This window comes from Cydia fagiglandana, chromosome 16, assembly GCF_963556715.1.
Source record: "Cydia fagiglandana chromosome 16, ilCydFagi1.1, whole genome shotgun sequence".
NCBI lineage: Eukaryota > Metazoa > Arthropoda > Insecta > Lepidoptera > Tortricidae > Cydia > Cydia fagiglandana.
In genome coordinates this window covers 1,165,107-1,190,241 of record NC_085947.1, presented here as the reverse complement: position 1 = coordinate 1,190,241, position 25,135 = coordinate 1,165,107, and the positions used below count along the sequence as shown (strand labels likewise).

Below are 25,135 nucleotides of genomic sequence, written 5' to 3'. Positions count from 1 at the left end.
TGCTAAAAAAACGAACTATAGAATGTTCCGTCCGTCCGTCCGTCCGTCCGTCTGTCACCAGGCTGTATCTCACGAACCGTGATAGCTAGACAGTTGAAATTTTCACAGATGATGTATTTCTGTTGCCGCTATAACAACAAATACTAAAAACAGAATAAAATAAAGATTTAAATGGGGCTCCCATACAACAAACGTGATTTTTGACCAAAGTTAAGCAACGTCGGGAGGGGTCAGTACTTGGATGGGTGACCGTTTTCTTTTTGCTTTTTTGTTTTTTTTTTTTTGCATTATGGTACGGAACCCTACGTGCGCGAGTCCGACTCGCACTTGCCCGGTTTTTTGATTCAGGTCAGAAGATAGCCGACTAAGCCGACCCTCCAACACGCACGGTCTCTATACGTTTTCGAAATTTTGCATTTTAATGTTACCTATAAATTGTAGATGAAAACTATCGCTATACCTAAGTTATTTGAAAAATATTTTAAACTTTGTTGCATTATTTTATACTAAACTAGCTAGACCAGGGGTCACCAATTAGTTTTTTCCCGGGGTCCGGTTCTTAAAATAAGAAAAAATATTTTCCAAAAGACATAAATATTTTCAACTTAGATACCTAAATTCCTACACTAACATACCCCGTTTTTTTTAAAGAAAATCGTACTTAATACTCTACTTTTCCCACTAACAAACGTATTCGTTGAAAAATGCATTCTATCAGAATTCACAAAGATAGAATTCTAAGTATCCACAGTAAACAACGTATCCATTACTTAACTCTTGTTATAGTATCATAATTATTACAACAATGTACCTACTTTGTAGTTTATAATAATTGTTATTAATATAATTAATAACCGGATGTGGCAGCCCTGTGAACTAGGAGTTTGGGTTTAAAATAGAATACGAGTGACCACAATGTGTATGTGTAGGGTAACAATTGTTTGGAAATATCGGGGCTACACTCTGTATCCTTAGGTATTTTTTCTACTCCCGTACTTTTATTTGTCATTTAAAGGGCCGTGCACACACCTTTAAAACCCTACCTTATAGTTGTCAAGACAAGTCTTTAGTCTATTCCCCAAAAAATAATTTGTGCATACACGCAGTATCTTTTTGGCGTGTGATGACCACTTAAAAATATTGAATGAAATACGGTGTTGCCAACCTTATTTTAAATGTCATCTCTACCAATAAGTGAACCATAGACATGTTTTTTTAACTTCATTCATTCTTTCATTCTTTTCCCGCCCGTGCCCTCCATTTTTCTTTAATTTAAAAGATTTTTTAAATTTTCAATTTTATTTCAAAGTAAGTGCTTGGTCGTAGAAAAAGTATTGTATGCAACGTTGTTTAACTGAGTAAAAAAAAAAACTCGTGGCGTCTTTATTAACAATTTTCGGCTTCGCCTCAAATTCACGCCACTCGTCTTTTTTTGACCTCTCTTGAACTTTTTTGAACAACGGTTGCATAAAATACTATAAATAAAAGTAAACAAACAATTTGTACATTTCCTAGTACCAAAACTCGACTAAAAATATTGCATTATTTTACATAATACGTAATCAAATTGTCAAATATTGACCCAAAGTTTACATCGAATATTAAAATATTAGCTTTCAGTACAAACCACATGTCTAAATTGCCGAGCAAGTTTAAATATAAACAAGCGCATGTAAACACAGTACCGCCATTAACCGACTTCGGAAACGATGTCAATTAGTTATGGCTTACCTATGTCTTCATCGTGCTGGGAGTGAGGGGGGCGATTCTGTTAACAATTTGGTTTTCATCTTATTTCGTTTCGACTAATGTTGGAAGGAACACGAGTTTATTGAATATACAGGTTGGCCAAAAAATAAAGGCCCATCTCCCCCATGTTCTACAAGGTCACTCCGACCCTTCACATGTAAGTCCCCTTTATATGAACACGTTAACTCCATAACTCCAGGTGGTATCCGTACAGTAACCAATTATGACATTTATGACCGCTCTTGACTGACCATAGGTAATCCTTATGTCTTCCCAATAGGGTTTATAACTGCATAACTCCATCAGGTGGTATCCGTACAGTAACCAATGAATACTTTTGATCGACCATAGGTGGTTCTTATTGTCTTCCCAATAAGGTTTATGAGCTTTCAAATTAATGTGGATGATGGCAGTGACATTCATTAAGAGCTTAACGAATGTTAAACATGAATGAAAATTAATGGATGGAAGTAGAAAATAGTTTGTTTTACAAGGGGGCAAAGTTGTTGTTTCCTCCTTCTCTCGTGCTAATATTGATACCCGAGCAAGCGAAAGGTTCCGAATTGTAATCTTGGAAAAATTTAATATTGCGCGTTGCGAGGGTTTCAAGGCACGAGGGTTAAACAAATATAGCTACCGAGTGATACACAATATTATTATGATTGTTACCTTTTCTTTTTTTATGTGTCTATTAAAATACTTTTATTAAAACCCGTGACACACTTTCAACAGATCCTTAATGGTTTTTTATAGTTATTTAATGGTTAAGGCGTTTAGTACAATATTATAATAGTTATTTGTTTTATAAGGGGGCAAAGTTGTTGTTTAACCACTCGTGCTAATATTGATACCCGAGTAAGCGAAAGATTCCAAAATTGAACCGCGAGCGTAGCGAGTGGTTCGAAAAATGTATTAACCACAAGTTGGCGTTTGATATTTACGTTTAGCGATTGCGTCAACTCGATTGCATTCCGTCTCTATCGCAACAACACCAATACATCAGTGCGAACGAGATGGACTACGATTTCATTCATTCATTAATTCATTCAATAATAGCTGGGGGATTAGCCAAGATGATAATTGTATCTTACATCGACAAACGCCAAACGAAAAGCAAAAACGTATCGGAAATACACGAAAAATGTTTCGATTTGTGTTTTCAATCAACGATTGTAATATTGGCTAATCCCCGTGAGTTGGCGGAAGTTAACATGTTTACCATAGCGTACCTACTTGAAAAACAATAATTTGTATGTATCTTCTTTAGAACGCTACTTTTCTTAGTTTTACTTTAATTTCGGATATTGAATTGTTCCTAAAAATAATAGGAGAAGTTTACTTAAATAAAAATTTCGGCCCGATTCGATCTTTAATATACCTCGTCAGTTAATAGATCTAGAACCTATATGGATGATATGCCAGTGTCAAATGTGACGTTTCTTCAAACAAAAACGTCACTTTTAACACTGACATATCTAATCATATCGTTTCTAGATCAATTAATTGACGTACTTATCTTAAAGTTTAAATTGGGCAGTTTATTAATTTAGCGACACTACGCGCCACTTGCACCATCCCACTAACCCGGGGTTAACCAGTTAAACCTGAAGTTACCTTGGTTACCAGTACAATTTGATGACGACCGGTCTGGCCTAGTGGGTAGTGACCCTGCCTGCGAAGCCGATGGTCCTGGGTTCGAATCCCAGTAAGGGCATTTATTTGTATGATGATACAGATATTTGTTCCTGAGTCATGGGTGTTTTCTATGTATTTAAGTATTAGTAGAAAGTATTCCCCGATTCTGGCCCCGCCTCTCAGTGGTCCCCGATCCTGACCCCAAGGCCGAGCCACCGCCCCTGCTGAACCTAAAAAAAAAAAAAAAAAAAAAAAAAAAAAAAAAAAAAAAAAAAAAAAAAAAAAAAAAACAAATAGCCCCCCATTTGAATTGATTGCGCTAGGTCTCAGCAGTGCCCGGCGCCTCCTTCAGGGACTTACGAAATACGCTAATTAAACAATACACCTTGTTCACCACGGTAACAATAGGCTTATCGACCCTTTTCTATTGTTCGATCTCGACTCGGGCGCGCTATTGTGTTACCGAGCATACTACCTGCCTGGACCCTTTCCTTAACCCACCGACGTCTCCATTCATGCCTTCTTTATGTGTGTATACTGTAGGTGTTTGTGATAGGTATTTTGCAATAGGTATTAGCGACAGCTATTTGCAATAGGTATTAGCGATAGGTACTTATTTGTGATGCATAGCTACTCTAACTATCAACTCTAATAACCCGCATTATCTTATTACCTCTTGGAGCTATTTCGATTTATAAGGAATACAGTTCTAACCTTCTTCTGACGTAGAATTTACACTAGTAATCCTTTGGCAGCCTAAACTAACCTTAACCTTTTACCAAACCTAACTTATTCTTCGAAAACCTAACCTAACTAAAATCAACCTAACTCATTTCAAACTAACCTGCTTTCACCTAGTCTTCCGATATAAAGTAAACTCGTAGTTACTTGTTTCTTTCTATTATTTAAAAAAATAACGAGGCGTGTGAGGCATTTCTTGTGCACTTGTGTTCATTGTTATAATAGCTTAATTGTTTTATTGATAGACGTCTATTATATTTTATACTGACAATGGATTTATTGTTTCCTATACCTATTCTTTTATAATTTGGGTTTGAGTAAAGATAACGTCTGTTTAGATGAACTTGTTGATACATGTTACTTTGTGTGATTTAAAAAAAAGAACGAGACATGTCAACTGGTTTCAACATGATTTAGTCTAATACATCAACATTTCTTGTGCGTTGCTATTCATTGTTATAACAGCATAATTGCTTTATTAATAGACGTCTATTATATTTTATGCTGACAATGGATTTATTGTTTCCTATACCTATTCTTTTATAATTTGGGTTTGAGTAAAGAGAACGTCTGTTTAGATGAACTTGTTGAGACATGTTACTTTGTGTGATTAAAAAAAGGAACGAGACGTGTCAACTGGTTTCAACATGATTTAGTCTAATACGTCAACATTTCTTGTGCGTTGCTATTCATTGTTATAACAGCATAATTGCTTTATTGGTAGACATCTATTATATTTTATACCGACAATGGATTTATTGTTTCCTATTATGCTTTTGAATTTGGGTTTTAGTAAAGAGAGCGTATGTATTAGATGAACTTGTTGAGACATGATTTTAACGGTACTGTACCCTGGTCATAGTGACACAGTATAAAAGCCGAAGAGAAATGAGTTTGAGTAAGTATTACCGTCGTGGCAGTCCACTGTATCAGAGCTCCTTGTATCTATTGCAGTATATAGAAATATAGTGTTAATTCAACAGTGAAGTGTTTAAGTGTTTATAGAAAGACCCAACAATGGATGTAAGTATGTCTTTTATTACCGTAACTTACTTTGTTTTGTTTTCACTTGTGTTCTTTGTGTTTTAACTATCAAGATTGTAGACAGTGTGTAAATTATTGTTTTATATTGTTTCAGTTCACTGAAAATACTTTCAAGAACTATTACTACCCGGATAATAATAAAGACGAATCAAGCGATGAAGAGGGTACGCTTGGTTTCAAAGTTAAACAAGCCATCGCAAAGAAACGTTCAGGAAACAATATCGATAGTTTCTTTGAACGACCTAAAAAGCAACCCAAAATTGTAAAACGGTCTTCGAATGTGAGCAAAAGTTCACCAGACGGTGTTGCAAACTTATCATCCGGACAAGACGACGGGGCGTATGCATCACATTTGATTAAAATCGAGATATATGATATGCAAACAATTAAAAACGTCCCACCCATGGAACACTGGAAGCATGCGGACTTCAGATTGAAATATTTTGCGTTGGAAGACGATTTGGAGCTACAAAATACGCGAAATATTATTTATAACATAACAAAGCAATTAGCTTCTAAGGACAGTAGTGTGAAATATTTTATAGATAATAAGAAACAGTGATAGTTATAATTATTAATGATAGTAGTAGCTTAATGATTGTGTTAACGTATTTCTCATTTTTTACCTCTCCTTAAGTACATTTTCCATGTAACAGATTATTTTTATTGTATAACATTACAACAAGTTTTAATTTAAACTTCTCACTTGTAAAGGTCACAGTCCCCACTCTTAGAAATCTTATACGTGTAGTCAACTATTTAAATGAAAGAAAGCACTGTATGATTTCTCATTTCATAATGGACTCTTTGAGCTGTGATGTCTACGATCTTGAACTTATCAGACTCTGTGAAGAAATAGAAGAAAATGAAGATCTATGCGAGGCTGCCCGTCTTGTGAGCCAACTTCATCGAGAGGCGTAAGTAAAAATATTCCTGTTCATACATGTTTATAACTCTTAACCGGTACCTGTTTAACAAAGGATGGGTCCGTAACTTGTTGTGACCTGAACTAATTGTTAGGATAAACGTGGGGTGGGAGAGGACTGGTTATATAAGCGGGGTATCTCGAGTTCATATCATTCAGTGTTTTGGTGCCGTGCTTGTATTGTGATATCCTTTTCCATAATGGTGTTTACTTATTATCATATTGGTCTCACCTTACCTCGTGATAAGATTGAGGAATTAAGTAAAGAATTTATTGTATCATATTTTCATAGAAATATTCGAATGTGGTACATTTCAAACAAATTACCTCACACGTTACTGGATGATTCTGATATTATACCATATTATACACCATGTGATGGGCATATAAAAAATTCCAAGGGGAATACTGAGTCATCAGATGTGATTGATGGAGTTTTGATGATGCAGGCCTATTGTCAGCAGTGTCGAAAAGACTTACGTTAGTATATACAACCAACCATTTTAGTAATTATTTTTATTTTATCTCACATTAAGATATTTATGTTTATTTTGTATTGTTATAGATCTTCTCAAATAGGACGGGGAGTAAAAAGGACAGCTGCAGTTTTGGAGACTGAAGAATTCTTGTTGAAGAAAAACCGTCCAGCAGCTGCTGAACCTGTCACATCAACATCACCCGAACCAGTTCCCGATGTCATTGTGAGTACAAATAATAATCATGAAATTGAATGTTCTGTGTGTAATAAGTTTGTCTCTAAAAGATATTTTAAAAATCATTTAAATAGTAATCTTCACAAAAATAATGTTTTAAGGGCTGACATTGAATGGGTTAATGTTCAGTTAATTGAAAATGCTTTTAAGAATAGGGTGGCCACTTACAGAATACTATTAAATGAAAATGTTCACCAACCATTTACTCCCGAATCTATTTTACTAGGAAATAAAGATAAAATCTTTGCATTATTGGATCGTTCCCTCACTGATCACCATGCTTTAAAAGTAAACTTTATTTTAAATGCGGATTTTACTCAAGAGAGCAAACAAGTAAATAATACATTTGATTTCCAATTATGTAACAATGTAGTTGATGTTAGCAGCGACAAAGATGAGATTTTCGAGTCAGTTGTTAAAGATATATTAACAAAATTATTTAACTTTGAGAGAAAAGATAGTGGATGGAGTTTAGTAAAATTTAACTATCTAGATGTCAATGTAAACAAATTTAATCCATTGCGTGGTTCTTCCTATATCGAATTACCACGTGATATTCAGAACAGAAAAGCAGTTATTAATGTAAAAAATAGTGATCATGAATGTTTTAGATGGGCTGTATTGTCAGGCTTGTATCCACCTACAAGTCATCGTTCAAATACTACGAAATCGTATATAGCGCATAAAAATAAATTAAATTTTGGAAATTTAACTTTCCCACTTAAAGTTGGAGATATTCAGAAATTTGAAAAAATGAATGATATAAGTATAAACGTTTTTGGTCTTGAATACAATTCGAAAAGTAAAATACATGATGTAGTAGGCCCATTACACTTAACAAAGTGCAAAAAAGCTACCCACTTGAACTTATTGTACATATCCAAAGACAGTAAGGGGCATTATTGCTATATCAAAAATTTATCTAGGTTAGTATCCAAACAATTATCAAATACACAGCATGCCGCACATATTTGTGATGGTTGTTTGTCGAACTTTACAACTCGTGACAATTTAATGAATCATCAAAGAAACGATTGTTTCCATGTTTGTACACATTTACCTTCAGAACAGGATAAAAAGAAAAACTGGTTCAATGAAAACGTTTCCTCCAATATACTTACTTTCGATAATTATGAACGTAAATTAAGGGTACCTTTTGTTATTTATGCTGATTTCGAGGCCTTTCTAAACCCGATTCAAACAGGTAAAATTAATCCTACTACATCCTCAACAACAAATATACAAAAACATGAGGTATATAGTTTTGGATACTATATTAAATGTTCTTATAATGATAAATTGTCAGTGTACAGAACATATAAAGGCAAAAATTGCACCCAGGAATTTATGAAGTATATGGAACAAGACTTAAAGGCCATTTGTAGGAGAAATACTTTTGTAAAAACTCCATTGCCTTTATCTAATGCAAATAATGTGCATATTTCTCAGAGTAGTACATGTTATATTTGTGATAAAAATTTAAACGAGGATTCAGTCATTTCCTATAATTACCATACTGGTCTTTATGAAGGAGTGGCACATAAATTTTGTTCTGAAAAATACAGGGCACCTAATTTTGTACCTGTATTTTTCCATAATTTGTGTAACTATGATAGTCATTTTATAGTGCATGGGCTTGGTTTGATGGAAGGCGACATTGAACTGATTCCAGAGAACAAAGAGAAATACATTTCATTTTCTAAGAACTTGCAAATAAATAATCGCACAGTTAAATTGAGATTTGTTGATTCACTTAAATTTATGTCCAGTAGTCTTGACAAATTGGCAAAAAACTTGTTGCCTGAACAATTTCATGAATTAAAATTGAATTTTTCATGCGAGGAGGATTTTAAACGCTTATTACGAAAGGGTGTATATCCCTATGAACACATGTCATCATACGATTCTTTAAACTTAACAGCTCTTCCCTCTAAAGATGATTTCTTTAGTTCCTTGTCTGATAGTCACATCTCAGAGGAGGATTATGATCACGCAAAAGATGTTTGGTCTCATTTTCAATGCAAAAATATGGGTGATTATTCTGATTTATATTTAAAAACTGATGTTTTATTACTAACTGATATATTTGAAAATTTTAGAAACCTTTGTCTTAAGACGTATGGATTAGACCCCGCTCATTATTATACTGCTCCGGGATTAAGTTGGGATGCAATGTTAAGAACTACAAAAATAAAACTAGAACTCCTAACTGATATCGATAAAATAGCTTTTATAGCGAAAAATATTCGAGGTGGCATATCACAATGTAGTAATAGATATGCGAAGGCTAATAATATTTTTTTGTCAGATTATAATCAAAATATCCCATCGTCATTTCTTATGTACTTTGATGCAAATAACCTTTACGGGTGGGCTATGTCTCAATGTCTTCCTACCGGTAAATTTGAATGGGTAAATACAGATACTGACTTTAATATATCTGATGACGCTGATCATGGTTTAATTTTAGAAGTTGATCTCGAATACCCTAACGAGTTGCATGACTCTCATTCAGATTTGCCATTCTGTCCTGAAAACGTTTGTTTGGGTAATTCCAAAGAAAAAAAATTAATTCCTAATTTAAATAAAAAAACGAATTATGTCATTCACTATAGAAATCTAAAACAGTGTTTAAAAAATGGTTTGAAATTGAGTAAAATCCATCGCATTCTTAAATTTCAGCAGTCTATGTGGTTAAAAAGTTACATAGATTTGAACACCCACATGCGATCACAGGCATCATCCGATTTTGAAAAAGATTTCTTTAAACTAATGAATAATTCAGTGTTCGGTAAGACCATGGAAAATGTTGCAAAACGTGTAAATGTCAAATTATTAAATAACTGGGAAAATCGAGGAAAAACGCAGGGGGTTCAATCTTTGATAGCGAAACCCGAGTTCCATAGTTTATCCATATTCTCTGAGAATTTAGTGGCCGTTCAGTTGAATAAAACTAGAATATTTTATAATAAACCGATTTATTTGGGATTTTGCGTATTAGATATATCAAAAACTTTGATGTATGACTTTCACTACAGCTACATGAAAACCAAATATCCAGACAATCTTAAGCTTCTTTATACAGATACTGATAGCTTAGTATATCAAATTTTCACGGAAAATTATTACGCAGATATAAAATCAGACCTTAATTTATATTTTGATACATCTGACTATCCTCCTAACAATAAATATGATTTGCCGTTAATTAATAAAAAGCGATTAGGGTTTTTCAAAGATGAAAATAATGGTAGAATTTTAAAAGAATTCGTAGGTCTGAGATCTAAAATGTATACCTTAGATGTTGAAAAATATGACGAGAATGATGAGAAAACTGAAAAATACGGTGTTTTATCAAAAGCCAAAGGAGTCAATAAATGTGTTACAAAAAAATTTACTCTTGACAATTACAAAACGTGTTTATTTAATAAAAATTTGCAACGCGCTCAAATGCTAAGATTTAAGTCTATAAAACATATAATATTCACTCAAAAAATAAATAAAATATCATTATCGCATGAAGATACAAAACGATACTTATTAGAAAACTCTTCTGACACTCTTGCGTGGGGTCATTATAAAATACCGCAATAATTAAAAAGTTTTTTAAGTTGTAATTTAATCACACAGAACATTCGAATTCCAAATTATTGTTTGTACATTGTATATTTTTAAGATATTACTTGTAAACATGTAAAAAAAAAATGTATGAATTTTATTTTATTATATCTTTTAAGGAAGTTTTGTAAATAAGAAACAAAAAAATTAATGTTAAAAGTGTGATCATATATAATAAATTTATTTTTTTACGTAATCCTTTTGTTTTTTTCTACTATATCTGAGTTGTTTAAATAGTAATCTTCTTTCTGAATATTACCATTTAAAGTCCATCCGTTAACATATCAACACTCACCCACACACACACATACACATAGATTACGATATTTAATAATGATTCACTTTTATCATCCTTTCACCACCATTGTCGCAGGTCCTAGTGGCTGTGGTAAAACTCAATTTGTCACAAACTTTTTGAATAACTCCAAAGAGATATGTAATGTTGAATTTGATGAAATTATTTGGTGTTATGATGAAATGCAACCTCTCTACAATCTGGAAAATGTAAATTATAGTCAAGGAATACCAGATTTTTCAATTTTTGATGGGAAGAAACCTAAACTTCTTATTATAGATGATTTGATGAGAGAATCAGATGGACGAATCGTTGACATTTTTACGAAAGGTAGTCATCATAGAAACTTAAGTGTTTTTTATATTACACAAAACATATTTCATCAAGGTCGAGGTCAACGTGATATTTCATTGAATACAAGCTACATTGTATTTTTTAAAAATCCCAGGGATAAAACTCAAATACGCTACCTGTCACGACAAGTTTACCCAGAAAACTCAAAGTTTGTGGACGAAGCCTACAAAGATGCTACAAAGGAGGCTCATGGTTACCTCATGATTGACCTGAAACAAAATACAAATGACATATGCCGTTTCAAAACAAAAATATTTCCGTTCGATGGGCATTGCACAGTGTATGTACCTAAAAAGGGGTTTAAATATGATAAAAATCAGCATATTTTAGTCAGTTCTACATGATGCATGCAAGAGTAAACACATATAAACATTTACTTGAAGCATTGCAGTTGCTTAAACCCAAATATCGTACTGCGTTACTTAAATCTTGTGACGATGAAGAGATCAACATTATTTGTGAGTGTATTTATAACGTCCTAAATGGGAAAATTCCATTAGAAAAAAAAGAAAAGACGAAACTAAAAAAATATAAAGATATTTTAAGAAAATTAGTTTCGAAAGGGAAACATAAAATAAGAAAAACTGTTATAGTTCAAAAAGGAGGCGCATTTCTACCTATTATTTTAGGTGCAGTTTTAAGTGCTTTAGTGAACTCTTTATCATAAGCAAAATGGAAAACACAAAAAAAATGTTATTAGTAGAATCAGATTTTATTGAAAGACTGAAACGGAATGAGAGTCCACCCGAAAATTCCTCATCTCGGCTAGATGGAGAGATGCAAAAGATCCTTAAAAGTAAAATGAATGATCGCGAAAAGTGGACGTTATATTCTCAAGCATTACAAAGATTTCTACATTTTATTGAAACAGATCGAAAACCGTTTAGAATACCCATCGTGATGGAGGGGCTAGATCAAGTCATCAACGAAAGTAATGATATTATAAAAACAAAAGTGAACAAAAAGGAGGAGAATGAAAATAATGAGTCAGTTACAGATAATATAACTGAAGCAGCCACACCGTCATCGTTTAATACACCACCTGGTGAAATAAATCAAGAACTAATGCCAATCAGTCCATCAAAAATTATAAACATATTACCTAAATCTTATGAAAGAAGAGCTCGAACGTTGTTAGATTACATTGTTTCAAGTAAACCGAAAATTTGGTGGAAACAGACTGGTGAAGTTGTTATAAATAACCAAACCATTCAAAATAGTAATATTACTGATTTGGTAAGCGACACCGTTAGATGTCTTAAACGTCCTAAGCCAATTGGATGGGAAGTGTTTGCTTTACTTTTAAAAGATATCGAAGTTCCTAGGTCATGCATAGGTAATCCTACAAATTTAGCATTTATTAAAGGTACTCCTTTGATTGAACCCTTTACCCCCTCCACATCTGTGAAGACGAGAGCCTCAACAGATAAAGATAATAATACTTCTACACCTCTTGCTACACGGGAGCAAAAGAGATCCGGAAAGAAAATAGAGTGGGAAAGATGGACTCCTTATTAGACATTAACAGAATCTACTATGATGTCTCTAATCCAGCTGGCTATAGCAGTTTAAATAATTTATCAAAGGAAATGAAAGGTCAAATGAACAAAGAGGAAGTGAAAAAATGGTTACAATCTCAAGATACGTACACGCTGCATAAACCTACTCATAGACGATTTACTAGAAATAAATACATTCTCTCGAACTTTAATGAACTTTGGCAAGCCGATTTAAGTGATATGAGTACTTATAGTCAATATAATGATGGGTACAAATATATTCTTTGTGTTATTGATGTATTCAGTAAATATGCTTTTGCAAGAGCCATGAAGAAGAAGGATTCAGCAACTGTTAAACAATGTTTTGAAAGCATATTTACTGAAGCCAACTCTGTTCCCCGTCACATCCAATCTGATAAAGGTACAGAATTTGTTTCAAGGGCGGTTAGAGATTACTTTAAGAGCAAAAATATTAATTATTATACCACTAATAACCCCGACATTAAAGCAAGTATAGTAGAAAGGTTTCAAAGAACACTTAAAATGAAAATGTGGCGTTACTTCACTCATAAGAATACATATAACTACACAAATATATTACAAGATCTTTTACATTCTTACAACCATAGCTATCATTCTAGCATTAAAATGCGCCCAGTTGATGTTAGCTCTAATAATATTATGACTGTTTGGTGTAATTTATATGATCGCAAAAAAGATAGGCAAATTTCATCAGAAACTAAAAAACTAAATGTAGGTGATCATGTTAGAATCACTAAATATAAGCATGTGTTTCAAAAAGGTTATGAAAGTAATTGGAGTGATGAAATATTTATTATTGATTCGATTATTAATAGATCGCCACGAGTTGTTTATACAATAAAGGATTTAGAAGGTGAACCCATCATTGGTACATTTTATTCTAAAGAATTACAAAAAGTAACTTACCTCCCCTCCAACGAGTATAAAATTGATAAAATAATACGCTCGCGTCGAGTTGCTGGCAGAAAGGAAATACTAGTTAAGTGGCAAGGTTATCCTAATAAATTTAATTCTTGGATACCTGAATCAAACTTAAAGAAAATATGAGTGAAAATAGTTTTTATCTAACTTTGTTAAGTAATAGTTCATCAGATTACTACACGGATAACACGACTGCACATTTCTTAACTAAATTACCAAAGACCATTAAATTGGATGGAGAATGGGTAGTTGGGTTGGTGGAATTTCAATACCCTTGTTCCATGTATAATGTTCAAGAGCACGAAAACATCATTTATTTAAAGAAAACGGTGTTATCACCCACCGATAAAACTACAAAAATAGTGGATATAAAAACTCATATACCAGCCACTACATATGATAATATAGATCATTTTCTTCAAGCGTTTAATGAAAACCCACAGTTAAAAAATAACGTAAAATTTCGATATGATGGATTAACAAAACTGGTTGGAATAGCAACAACAAATAAAGAAATAACATCTATCATAACAACTCCGATACTAAGTCTGCAATTGGGTTTTAAACCGAGAACAAATTTAAAACAAAATACATTAGGAAAAAACCCTGCAAATTTATATTTAGGTTTACCATCTCAAATATTTGTTTATACTGATATAATACATCCACAAGTAGTCGGAGATGTTATTACTTCATTACTCAGAATAATACCTTTAGATCCAACTAAGTTCATTTATGGAGCTTATAAAACTCACATCTTCTCACCCGCTCATTATGTACCAGTTTTACGAAGAGAGTTCGATACAATTGAAATAGATATAAGAACAACGACTGGTGTCAGAGTACCATTTCAATTTGGATCTTCTTGCGTGAAGCTACACTTTCAACGAGTAAAATGATTTACAACAGATCGTCAGTCTCTTGTCCTTACGAACATTATTATTCACACCAAGCCGGCTCTGGGATAGGTATTGTCTATAAGGGAGTTCCATACCAACGAGGACATGGTATAGGCAGTTTTTTGGGTGGACTATTTAGATCAGTGCTCCCTTTGTTATCTAGCGGTTTAAAAACCATTGGAAAAGAAACCTTAGGGGCAGGGGTTGGTCTGTTATCTGATATGGTAAATTCTCGTCCTATGGATAGTTCCATTCGATCACGATTTAAGGAAGCGAGCGCTAACCTAAAAAGAAAGGCTGATGAAAAAATTGATTCTCTCATGTCAGGATCTGGGTATAAAATGTCGAATAAAAGAAGAGAACCGCTCATTACTCGAAAAGCATCGCGACGAAGAGGAAGTAAAAATAATAATAAAAATAACGATATATTTTCAAGTTAAATAATGTCATTTCTACACAATCATTCATGTGAATGTGCAAAATCAGAATTAGATATATTTGCCCTTCCATCAACTCAAACAAGTATTGAAAGCGGACATTGGATTCATTACAAACCAATTTCATCTTTAAGTGATGATGGCCCCATTGAATTTCAAGTACCTGGATCAGGAGATGACTACATTGATTTATCACACACAATGTTACATATTACTGCTAAAGTGTTGAATCAAGATGGGACAAAATTAAAAGCAGATGCCGGAGTTGGACCCACCAATAACTGGCTACATTCCCTTTTCAACCAACTTGATGTATATTTAAATCAAAAACTCATATCACCCCCAAACAATACATATGCTTACCGTGCTTATATGGAAAATCTTCTCAACTATGGACCGGCAGCCAAAAAAACCCATCTTACTTGTGGGTTATGGTATGAGGATACCCCAGATTTTATGGATACCGTTGACGCCAACAACAAAGGATTTCAGAAAAGACTAGAATTTATCAAAGAGAGTAAGCAAGTGGAAATGATTGGACATTTGCATGGCGATATATTTAACCAAGAGAAATTCTTGATAAATGGCGTTGAATTGCGTATTAAGTTAGTCCGATCAAAAGAATCGTTTAATTTAATTTGTCATCAAGATAAAAAATTTAAAGTACAAATAACAGATGCTAGTCTCATTGTTAGAAGAACAAAAATTAATCCTAGCGTTTTGTTAGCCCATCAAAAAGTATTGGCAACAACGACTGCGAAGTACCCCATTACGAGAGCAGAAGTTAAGGTTCTCACAATACCATCAGGGGTCCAGGGTAAAACATTGGATAATATATTTCTCGGACAAATTCCTAAACGGTGTATTATTGGATTTGTATCAAATTCAGGTTTTAATGGAAATTTAGCTTTGAATCCATTTAATTTTCAAAACTATAATATGAATTCATTTAGTTTGTTTGTAGATGGTCATGAAATTCCTTCTAAAACATTACAACCGTCATTTAGTTCTGGTTTAATAGCGGCGGCATATCACACCTTATTTTCCGGAACTGGTATTCATTTTCACAACGAAGGTAATGGAATAAGTAGAACAGATTATGGTGGAGGTTATTGTTTGTTATGTTTTGATTTAACCCCAGATTTATCTGCTAGTTCAACTTCACATTGGAATCTTGTTAGACATGGAAGTGTTCGGATAGAAGTACGCTTTGATTCGGCTCTAACTAGCACCATTAATTGTATCGTTTATGCAGAATTTGATAACATTATTGAAATAAACAAAAACCGTGATGTATCTGTAGATTATAATAGTTGAAAAACATAATTATATAAATACAATGTTTTCTTTCGTTTACTTTATTTTGTTGTAGACATTGTTTGCAGCATCATCAAGACAAAATTGTTATTAATTAAGTAATTATGGATACTAATGAGATACAATTTTGTATGAAGAAATTAAACCCACTTTTTGAAACAAATGTTTTTGCTGCTAACAAAATACCTATTTGGGTCGATCTACCTGTCTTTATTGTTAGTAATTTGGACCCTGACACGAAACCAGGCTCCCACTGGGTTGCCATACACCATAACTTATTTTTAAAAAGAAACACCAGACAGTGGTTTTATAACAATAAACCTCTTCAAAACCATTTTACTTCAGTTTGTGGTGAATATTGTTTAGTTTATTTGTATTTTAAATATCATGGAAAAACTATGAAAGATATGCTAAGTTTGTTTTCTGATAATTCTGTATGTAATGACCTTATATTAAGGAATATGTTTAAAACATTTTTTGTGAAATAAAATAATACGTGTACTTAAATAAGATTTTTTATTTTTTCATATAATACAAAGACCATTCACAACTAAATTTTTTTTTTTTTAATTTTATTATTTACAAAATATTTCTTAACATTCTTTGTTACTTAAAAACGAGACGACACAAAAAAATCTGTTACATGGAAAATGTACTTAAGGAGAGGTAAAAAATGAGAAATACGTTAACACAATCATTAAGCTACTACTATCATTAATAATTATAACTATCACTGTTTCTTATTATCTATAAAATATTTCACACTACTGTCCTTAGAAGCTAATTGCTTTGTTATGTTATAAATAATATTTCGCGTATTTTGTAGCTCCAAATCGTCTTCCAACGCAAAATATTTCAATCTGAAGTCCGCATGCTTCCAGTGTTCCATGGGTGGGACGTTTTTAATTGTTTGCATATCATATATCTCGATTTTAATCAAATGTGATGCATACGCCCCGTCGTCTTGTCCGGATGATAAGTTTGCAACACCGTCTGGTGAACTTTTGCTCACATTCGAAGACCGTTTTACAATTTTGGGTTGCTTTTTAGGTCGTTCAAAGAAACTATCGATATTGTTTCCTGAACGTTTCTTTGCGATGGCTTGTTTAACTTTGAAACCAAGCGTACCCTCTTCATCGCTTGATTCGTCTTTATTATTATCCGGGTAGTAATAGTTCTTGAAAGTATTTTCAGTGAACTGAAACAATATAAAACAATAATTTACACACTGTCTACAATCTTGATAGTTAAAACACAAAGAACACAAGTGAAAACAAAACAAAGTAAGTTACGGTAATAAAAGACATACTTACATCCATTGTTGGGTCTTTCTATAAACACTTAAACACTTCACTGTTGAATTAACACTATATTTCTATATACTGCAATAGATACAAGGAGCTCTGATACAGTGGACTGCCACGACGGTAATACTTACTCAAACTCATTTCTCTTCGGCTTTTATACTGTGTCACTATGACCAGGGTACAGTACCGTTAAAATCATGTCTCAACAAGTTCATCTAATACATACGCTCTCTTTACTAAAACCCAAATTCAAAAGCATAATAGGAAACAATAAATCCATTGTCGGTATAAAATATAATAGATGTCTACCAATAAAGCAATTATGCTGTTATAACAATGAATAGCAACGCACAAGAAATGTTGACGTATTAGACTAAATCATGTTGAAACCAGTTGACACGTCTCGTTCCTTTTTTTAATCACACAAAGTAACATGTCTCAACAAGTTCATCTAAACAGACGTTCTCTTTACTCAAACCCAAATTATAAAAGAATAGGTATAGGAAACAATAAATCCATTGTCAGCATAAAATATAATAGACGTCTATTAATAAAGCAATTATGCTGTTATAACAATGAATAGCAACGCACAAGAAATGTTGATGTATTAGACTAAATCATGTTGAAACCAGTTGACATGTCTCGTTCTTTTTTTTAAATCACACAAAGTAACATGTATCAACAAGTTCATCTAAACAGACGTTATCTTTACTCAAACCCAAATTATAAAAGAATAGGTATAGGAAACAATAAATCCATTGTCAGTATAAAATATAATAGACGTCTATCAATAAAACAATTAAGCTATTATAACAATGAACACAAGTGCACAAGAAATGCCTCACACGCCTCGTTATTTTTTTAAATAATAGAAAGAAACAAGTAACTACGAGTTTACTTTATATCGGAAGACTAGGTGAAAGCAGGTTAGTTTGAAATGAGTTAGGTTGATTTTAGTTAGGTTAGGTTTTCGAAGAATAAGTTAGGTTTGGTAAAAGGTTAAGGTTAGTTTAGGCTGCCAAAGGATTACTAGTGTAAATTCTACGTCAGAAGAAGGTTAGAACTGTATTCCTTATAAATCGAAATAGCTCCAAGAGGTAATAAGATAATGCGGGTTATTAGAGTTGATAGTTAGAGTAGCTATGCATCACAAATAAGTACCTATCGCTAATACCTATTGCAAATAGCTGTCGCTAATACCTATTGCAAAATACCTATCACAAACACCTACAGTATACACACATAAAGAAGGCATGAATGGAGACGTCGGTGGGTTAAGGAAAGGGTCCAGGCAGGTAGTATGCTCGGTAACACAATAGCGCGCCCGAGTCGAGATCGAACAATAGAAAAGGGTCGATAAGCCTATTGTTACCGTGGTGAACAAGGTGTATTGTTTAATTAGCGTATTTCGTAAGTCCCTGAAGGAGGCGCCGGGCACTGCTGAGACCTAGCGCAATCAATTCAAATGGGGGGCTATTTGTTTTTTTTTTTTTTTTTTTTTTTTTTTTTTTTTTTTTTTTTTTTTTTTTTTTTTTTTTTTTTTTTTTAGGTTCAGCAGGGGCGGTGGCTCGGCCTTGGGGTCAGGATCGGGGACCACTGAGAGGCGGGGCCAGAATCGGGGAATACTTTCTACTAGTATTTGTATATTATATATATCGTTGTCTGAGTACCCACAACACAAGCCTTCTTGAGCTTACTGTGGGACTTAGTCAATCTGTGTAAGAATGTCCTATAATATTTATAATATTTATTTGACACTGGGTTAACGGGTTAACCCCGGGTTAGTGGGATGGGGCAAGTGGCCCTTACGCCTCTGTACCTGTACCTGTATCCTTACGTACTTTAGCAGATATTTGCGACTTTTGCTGCAATAAAGTTGAGCCGTAAAACAGATATAAATGCTGTTATAACATCCGTAGCATAAGGAAAGTTACGAGAGCTACAGACGTTACAAACAGTTACGCAACACATTTTAACCGTCAATTAGATGTGTTTTTACAACAGTTGCCAGCTGTGTTTCAGTTGCAATGTTTTCAATGTTTTCATTACAGTGGGTAATTGCACTCGAGAACTGGGGCCAAATTCGACATGTACAACTGTCAGATTTCGCATCCACGTCAAATCAACAGTTGATTTTATTGCATACTGAGTGTTGATTCCATCAACGGTGGATAATATCATTTGGTACAACCAAAACTCCACTCTAAACTAAGGGTGGTTCGGTTTGGTTTGCTTGTCACCCTAACTGTGGATTGTTAATGTCAAATTTTGACATTGTACGTATTCGAGAACTTATGATTTTTCCCACATCAACGGGAGATCAACACGATACGTCAAACGTCGCTTGTCGAATAGGGGTCCTGATTTGTCTACTTTGTGGGCATTTTCACTTAAAACTTTTGGGTTACTTCTACTCGGAATCACGAGGACTATCGATTTATAAAAGAATACAGTTTTGTGACACATTTTCACATATATTTTGGACCGTCATCGTCACAATAATGACACCCAAAATTTGTATGAAAACCTGGGGACACTTTTTTTCTTGGTCTCATTCTATAGTACTCGTGATGGCGTCTAAATAACCCACAAGATGATGGTTTTTCGAAAGTTTTTCTTGACAGAACTTGCCAGATTGATAGTATGTCGAATCGGTATGTCTATCGGTCCGATTCGAACTTTAAGATACATCAAATATTACGACTAGATACGATATGGATTAGATATATTATAGAAGCGCTGGTGGCCTAGCGGCGGCTCGTACCAATGAGTTTTTCGGAACTTATGTACGAAATATCATTTGATATTTACTAGTCGCTTTTCGGTGAAGGAAAACATCGTGAGGAAACCGGACTAATCCCAATAAGGCCTAGTTTCCCCTCTGGGTTGGAAGGTCAGATGGCAGTCGCTTTCGTAAAAACAAGTGCCTACGTCAAATCATGGGATTAGTTGTCAAGCGGACCCCAGGCTCCTATGTGAGCCGTGGCAAAATGCCGGGATAACGCGAGGAAGAAGAAGATATTATAGTTAAAACTTGGGTTAAACATAGTCATCTGGCCTGATACCAATGAACTTTAAATTAAGTAGGCGTAACGAACCGTCGATGAGGGATTAATTATTGGTTAATAAACAATGCGGGCGTGGCAACGCAATGGAACAGAATAAATAATAGTACTAGGACTACTAGGTACAGAAGACTCACTCTCTTACAAAACGCATCTGTTACGATCAGCACAGATATGGCCGCTAGGTGGCGACAGCGCCACGCGCGGCTTATGGCTTTCCCCAAAATTGGGGTGGAACGGATGTACTTTTAGCTACCTGTGGCAAAGCGACGAAATCGCGGAGTGAGTCACGCCTGGCAATGGAACAGAAAATGCTTTGTTTCTTATCAGGGAGTTTTAATATCATAGACTCTACACGTTTCTACCAATTTAAAAAAGGATCTCAATTACGATTTTTTTAGCGGGCCTACCGCGAACCACGTTCGACGTGTTGCTTCTCTGTCGCACTTGTAAATTCGTACGTAAGTGTGACGGGGATGAGGCAACACGTCGAACGTGGTTCGCGATAGACCCTCTGTTGTCTCAAACTATAAAATAAGTCTTCGGACATAGGGTAGACAGAGGCGAATTGAATCACAGCGAATCGGATTAGGCTAAAAATCTGTTGATATTTAAGATATTCGAAACGTGCAGTGCAATTTTAGTGCGCTCATGTCAATACAATATTTCAAATATAATTTAGATGCACATTCAATATACAATTGTTTTCGTTTAAGTATTGCATAGCCGGGGAGGCCTATGTTCAGCAGTGGATGTGGACCTCTTATGGCTGAGATGATGATGATTGCATAGCAACAGTACAGTCAGCAGCAGAAGTTGCTATGCGGGCGAGGTGTTCAAAATTACCTTGACGCGGTCTTATTCTCTTAACAATAAAGGCTCGTTAAGATAATTTTGAACACCTGGCTTGCTTAGCAACTATTGCTGCTGACTGTACCACATACCATACAAGACCTTGAACTTACCATAAGCAATACCATGGTCGGTAAAATTTCAAACTTGGAACACAAAACCAAAATGGCCGTTAGAACCTACTGGTTTCATACATTATTTACGCTTTCTTCTACGAATATGCACACACAATGCACCAATTTTACCGAGGCGTCATTACTATGAATGCAATTAGTCTACTACCGTCATAAAAACATTCAAAACAAACGATTATAAACTTTAATCATTTGTTATAAAGGTCAATGTGATGGTAAAGATAACTTTGTAAGACACGTGTTAAGCTACCAAGTTATTAATATGATTCCTTCAATCAATTTCTTACCTTAAGACGTTAGAAATAAGAATGTTATGATACGCATTTTACAGGAAAATAGTTACAATTTTACTCATACAGCTGTGATAAAGGAAATTAAACTTTAATGTCTCAATAATAAGGATAAGGATTAGTGTATTATTAAAGTGCTGGCGCCAAGTTGAGCTAAGTTTGTTGCACCGTAGGCGTGAAATGGGCTGTTATTCATACAGCGTAGCGAGCGAAGGCGAAAGGTTTCAGCTGTTAACCAAGGTACTAAAATGACAGATTGGCTTAGTTAGGTTAGACAGTTAAAATATTAGTTTAGTATGTCGAATACAAATACCAATTATGATTATGGAAAACAGTTTAAACAAGAAGGATATACTCGTACCTTAGGTTCGCAACATCGCGCCTTTGATATAATATTTAGGTACTTAAGTAGTCGAGTTTTAAGTGTTGCTACTTTATAGAGTAAAAAGTGCTATTACTTTATTCAATTTCAATGTTGATTATACAAAATGGGAAAAAAATACTAAATGTGACTTAGTACCTACATCCCAACGCACCTTTCTTACTGGTTTCGCCACTGAATAAATAATAGTATTATACTAGGTACAGAAGACTCACTCTCTAACAAAATGCGTCTGTCACGATCAGCACAGATATGGCCGCTAGGTGGCGACAGCGCCACGCGCGGCTTATGGCAAACCCCAAAATTCTACCTGTAGCAAAGCGACGAAATCACGGAGTGAGCCACGCCTGGTTTCACTTAAGTCGAACGCTCGCTAAGCTTAAAGAGCAATGAACTAGCCGAACTGTTATTAGATGAATAGCTGCATTCATAGAGATGCATTTGTTTTTAGGGTTCCGTAGTGTAGAGTGTGTTATTATTGTATTTTTTGGATATTTGTCAATGAAATAAATTTTATCTTATCTTATTATACTTATTCCAAGACTTTTAATCTTGTTCAATAAAAAAATATTTTCTTTTTACAGGTAAGTGGCTGTTCTGCTCCATCACACAATTCACACATAAATAGCAGCACGGAATTCTATTAAGTATAAATATCAGTGTATATATTTTATAATTAGAAAAAGATGAAATTTATATTTTAATAGTTCGTTTTTTTTTAACTAGCATTACAAAAAAGGTAAACAATTTTGATCATGTATTTTAATTGAAAAACATGTTTTAAAAATAAGTCACGGGAAATATGTAACAATTATGAATCTAATACGATCATTTATATTCTTCTGCTTTTATAAATATGTAGTTACTGATTTTTAAAAAGCGTTTTCAATTAAAAGACATGTCTAGATCGCTTCTTTCTAATGCTAAAAAACGAACTATAGGGGAGGGGGGGTTCAATTTACATAACGAGTGCTTTATTTGGGGATTATTTAACGAAACTTAATCCGATGAACACAGGTAAAGGCATAAATAAACACATTGAAAATAACGTATGATGGTATTTTATTACGAAACCCAGAACACGCAACTCCGACTCGCACTTGACCGAATTAAAGCGCATAATTAGTGCGCGGGCGCCGGCTATCGGAAGAATTCAGAGGGCCTACCGCGAACAACGTTACACGTGTTACCTTCCTGTCACACTTACGTACGAATTTACAAGTGCGATACAGAGGCAACACGTTGAACGTGGGCATTAAGGCCCTCAGAACTGATTCAGATGAAACTGTTATAGCTATTAATTTTACATTATTATTCCATGAACATGTCTGACTTATGATTCAGAGCGAATAATAGTCTTAGGATTATCGAATAAATAACTATTTTGGTATTAAGTAAGTAGTTGTTTGTGTGTGGAAATCATGTAAAAAGAAGGTACGTTTTTTTTTATTAAGAGCCACACAACAACACCATACTAGCGTCTCCTGAGCGTCTGCGTCTATAGTTCGTTTTTTTTAGCATTAGAAAGAACTTGCAAGAAGGTAAGCAATCTTGACATGTCTTTTAATTGAAAAACGCTTTTTAAAATTCAAAAACTATTACTTATGAAAGCAGAAGAATATAAATGATCGTATTAGATTCATAATTGTTACATATTTGCCGTAACTTATTTTTAAAATGTGTTTTTCAATTAAAAGACACATCAGGATTGTTTACCTAATTTCTAATGCTAAAAAAAACGAAGTATAGTCAACTCTATGGCTGCTGCTCGACACATCATTGCCGGCACTGCGCATGCGCAGCGACGCCATTTTTCACGCTGAATGAGACCATATATTATATAGACGCTAGTGTGGGGTCTCTATAAGAGTTAAAACTGCAAAAAGTCAGTTGTCCATTTGGCTAGTCTTGACGATAAAACAATGTAAATTTTAATGTAGGTATTTTATGTACAATATTAAATGAATACAATCATCATCATCATCATCTCCTCCTAGCCGTTTTCGGCTACAGCGACTGCTATGCTACAGCTGAGAGCGTCGCTGGTGCGCTCTCAGGTGACTGACGTAGCCAATCCTTGCAGCAAATGTGCGGCCACATTCGCTGCATGTCAGCACCCCTCCGACGTAATTGTACGTGATGGCCACAGGTGGTCAGGCCTTTAGCTCGTCACGCTTAACGTCGAGCTATGTGCGTCGCCTGGCTTCAAACTCACGCACCTGCGTCTGCACAATATGCCTCCACTGTGGACGGTCACCAGCTAGTGTCTCCCATGTTGATGGCTCTATATGAGCTCTCTTCATATGCCGCTTCAACACATCTTTGAAATTAATCATCATCATTGGCCTTTACGTCTATTGCAGACGATTTATGGTGTAACATACATTACACCGCCTGGGACGGAATTAAGGAAACGCAGGGATGCCCAGCACCTGCATTACCCTCTCGGCTTCACTGTCTTATGCCACAGGAAAGGCGAGCCAATACGTGTGGAGACAGGTCAGCTGCAGGAATCTGCCGCATATTTCAGGTTGGACCCTACTCGCGCCTTACGGAAACTCCATTCCGGGTTTTATTTTGGAGTATCCTTCTCCTAGATGGATTGCAAAACAATGCTAAGAGGACCATCTCCCCTGTGACGAAATAGCTTCTTACTTCGTTTGTGGACTTAGTCGCCTCGTACGACACCCTATCCTATGTGAAGGTTGGCGCTATTCTAAAGCCGGCTACCACACGGCGGAAATTAATACAATATAATATATCCAACATCTCCCTTGTTAAGGAGAGATTAGACTTGCGGCCTGATTCGAACATTAAGATACGTCAAATATTGTGGTATAGATACGATATGAGTCGGATATGCCAGTGTCAAAAGTGACGTTTCTTCAAACAAAAACGTCACTTTTGACACTGACA

General features: G+C 34.6%; 2 protein-coding genes across 4 annotated transcripts in view; both read left to right on the top strand.

Moving 5' to 3' along the window:
• Positions 1-25,135, top strand: part of LOC134671696 (phospholipid phosphatase 3-like) — a 130,722-nt gene that overhangs the window by 25,373 nt on the left and 80,214 nt on the right. The gene's annotated exons all lie outside the window — the stretch shown is intronic.
• Positions 5,545-10,621, top strand: LOC134672139 (uncharacterized). Its single transcript, XM_063530044.1, has 2 exons — positions 5,545-6,086; positions 6,660-10,621. Exons 1-2 carry the CDS (start codon positions 5,950-5,952, stop codon positions 10,399-10,401), a joined length of 3,879 nt encoding a protein of 1,292 aa, XP_063386114.1. The 5' UTR covers positions 5,545-5,949; the 3' UTR covers positions 10,402-10,621.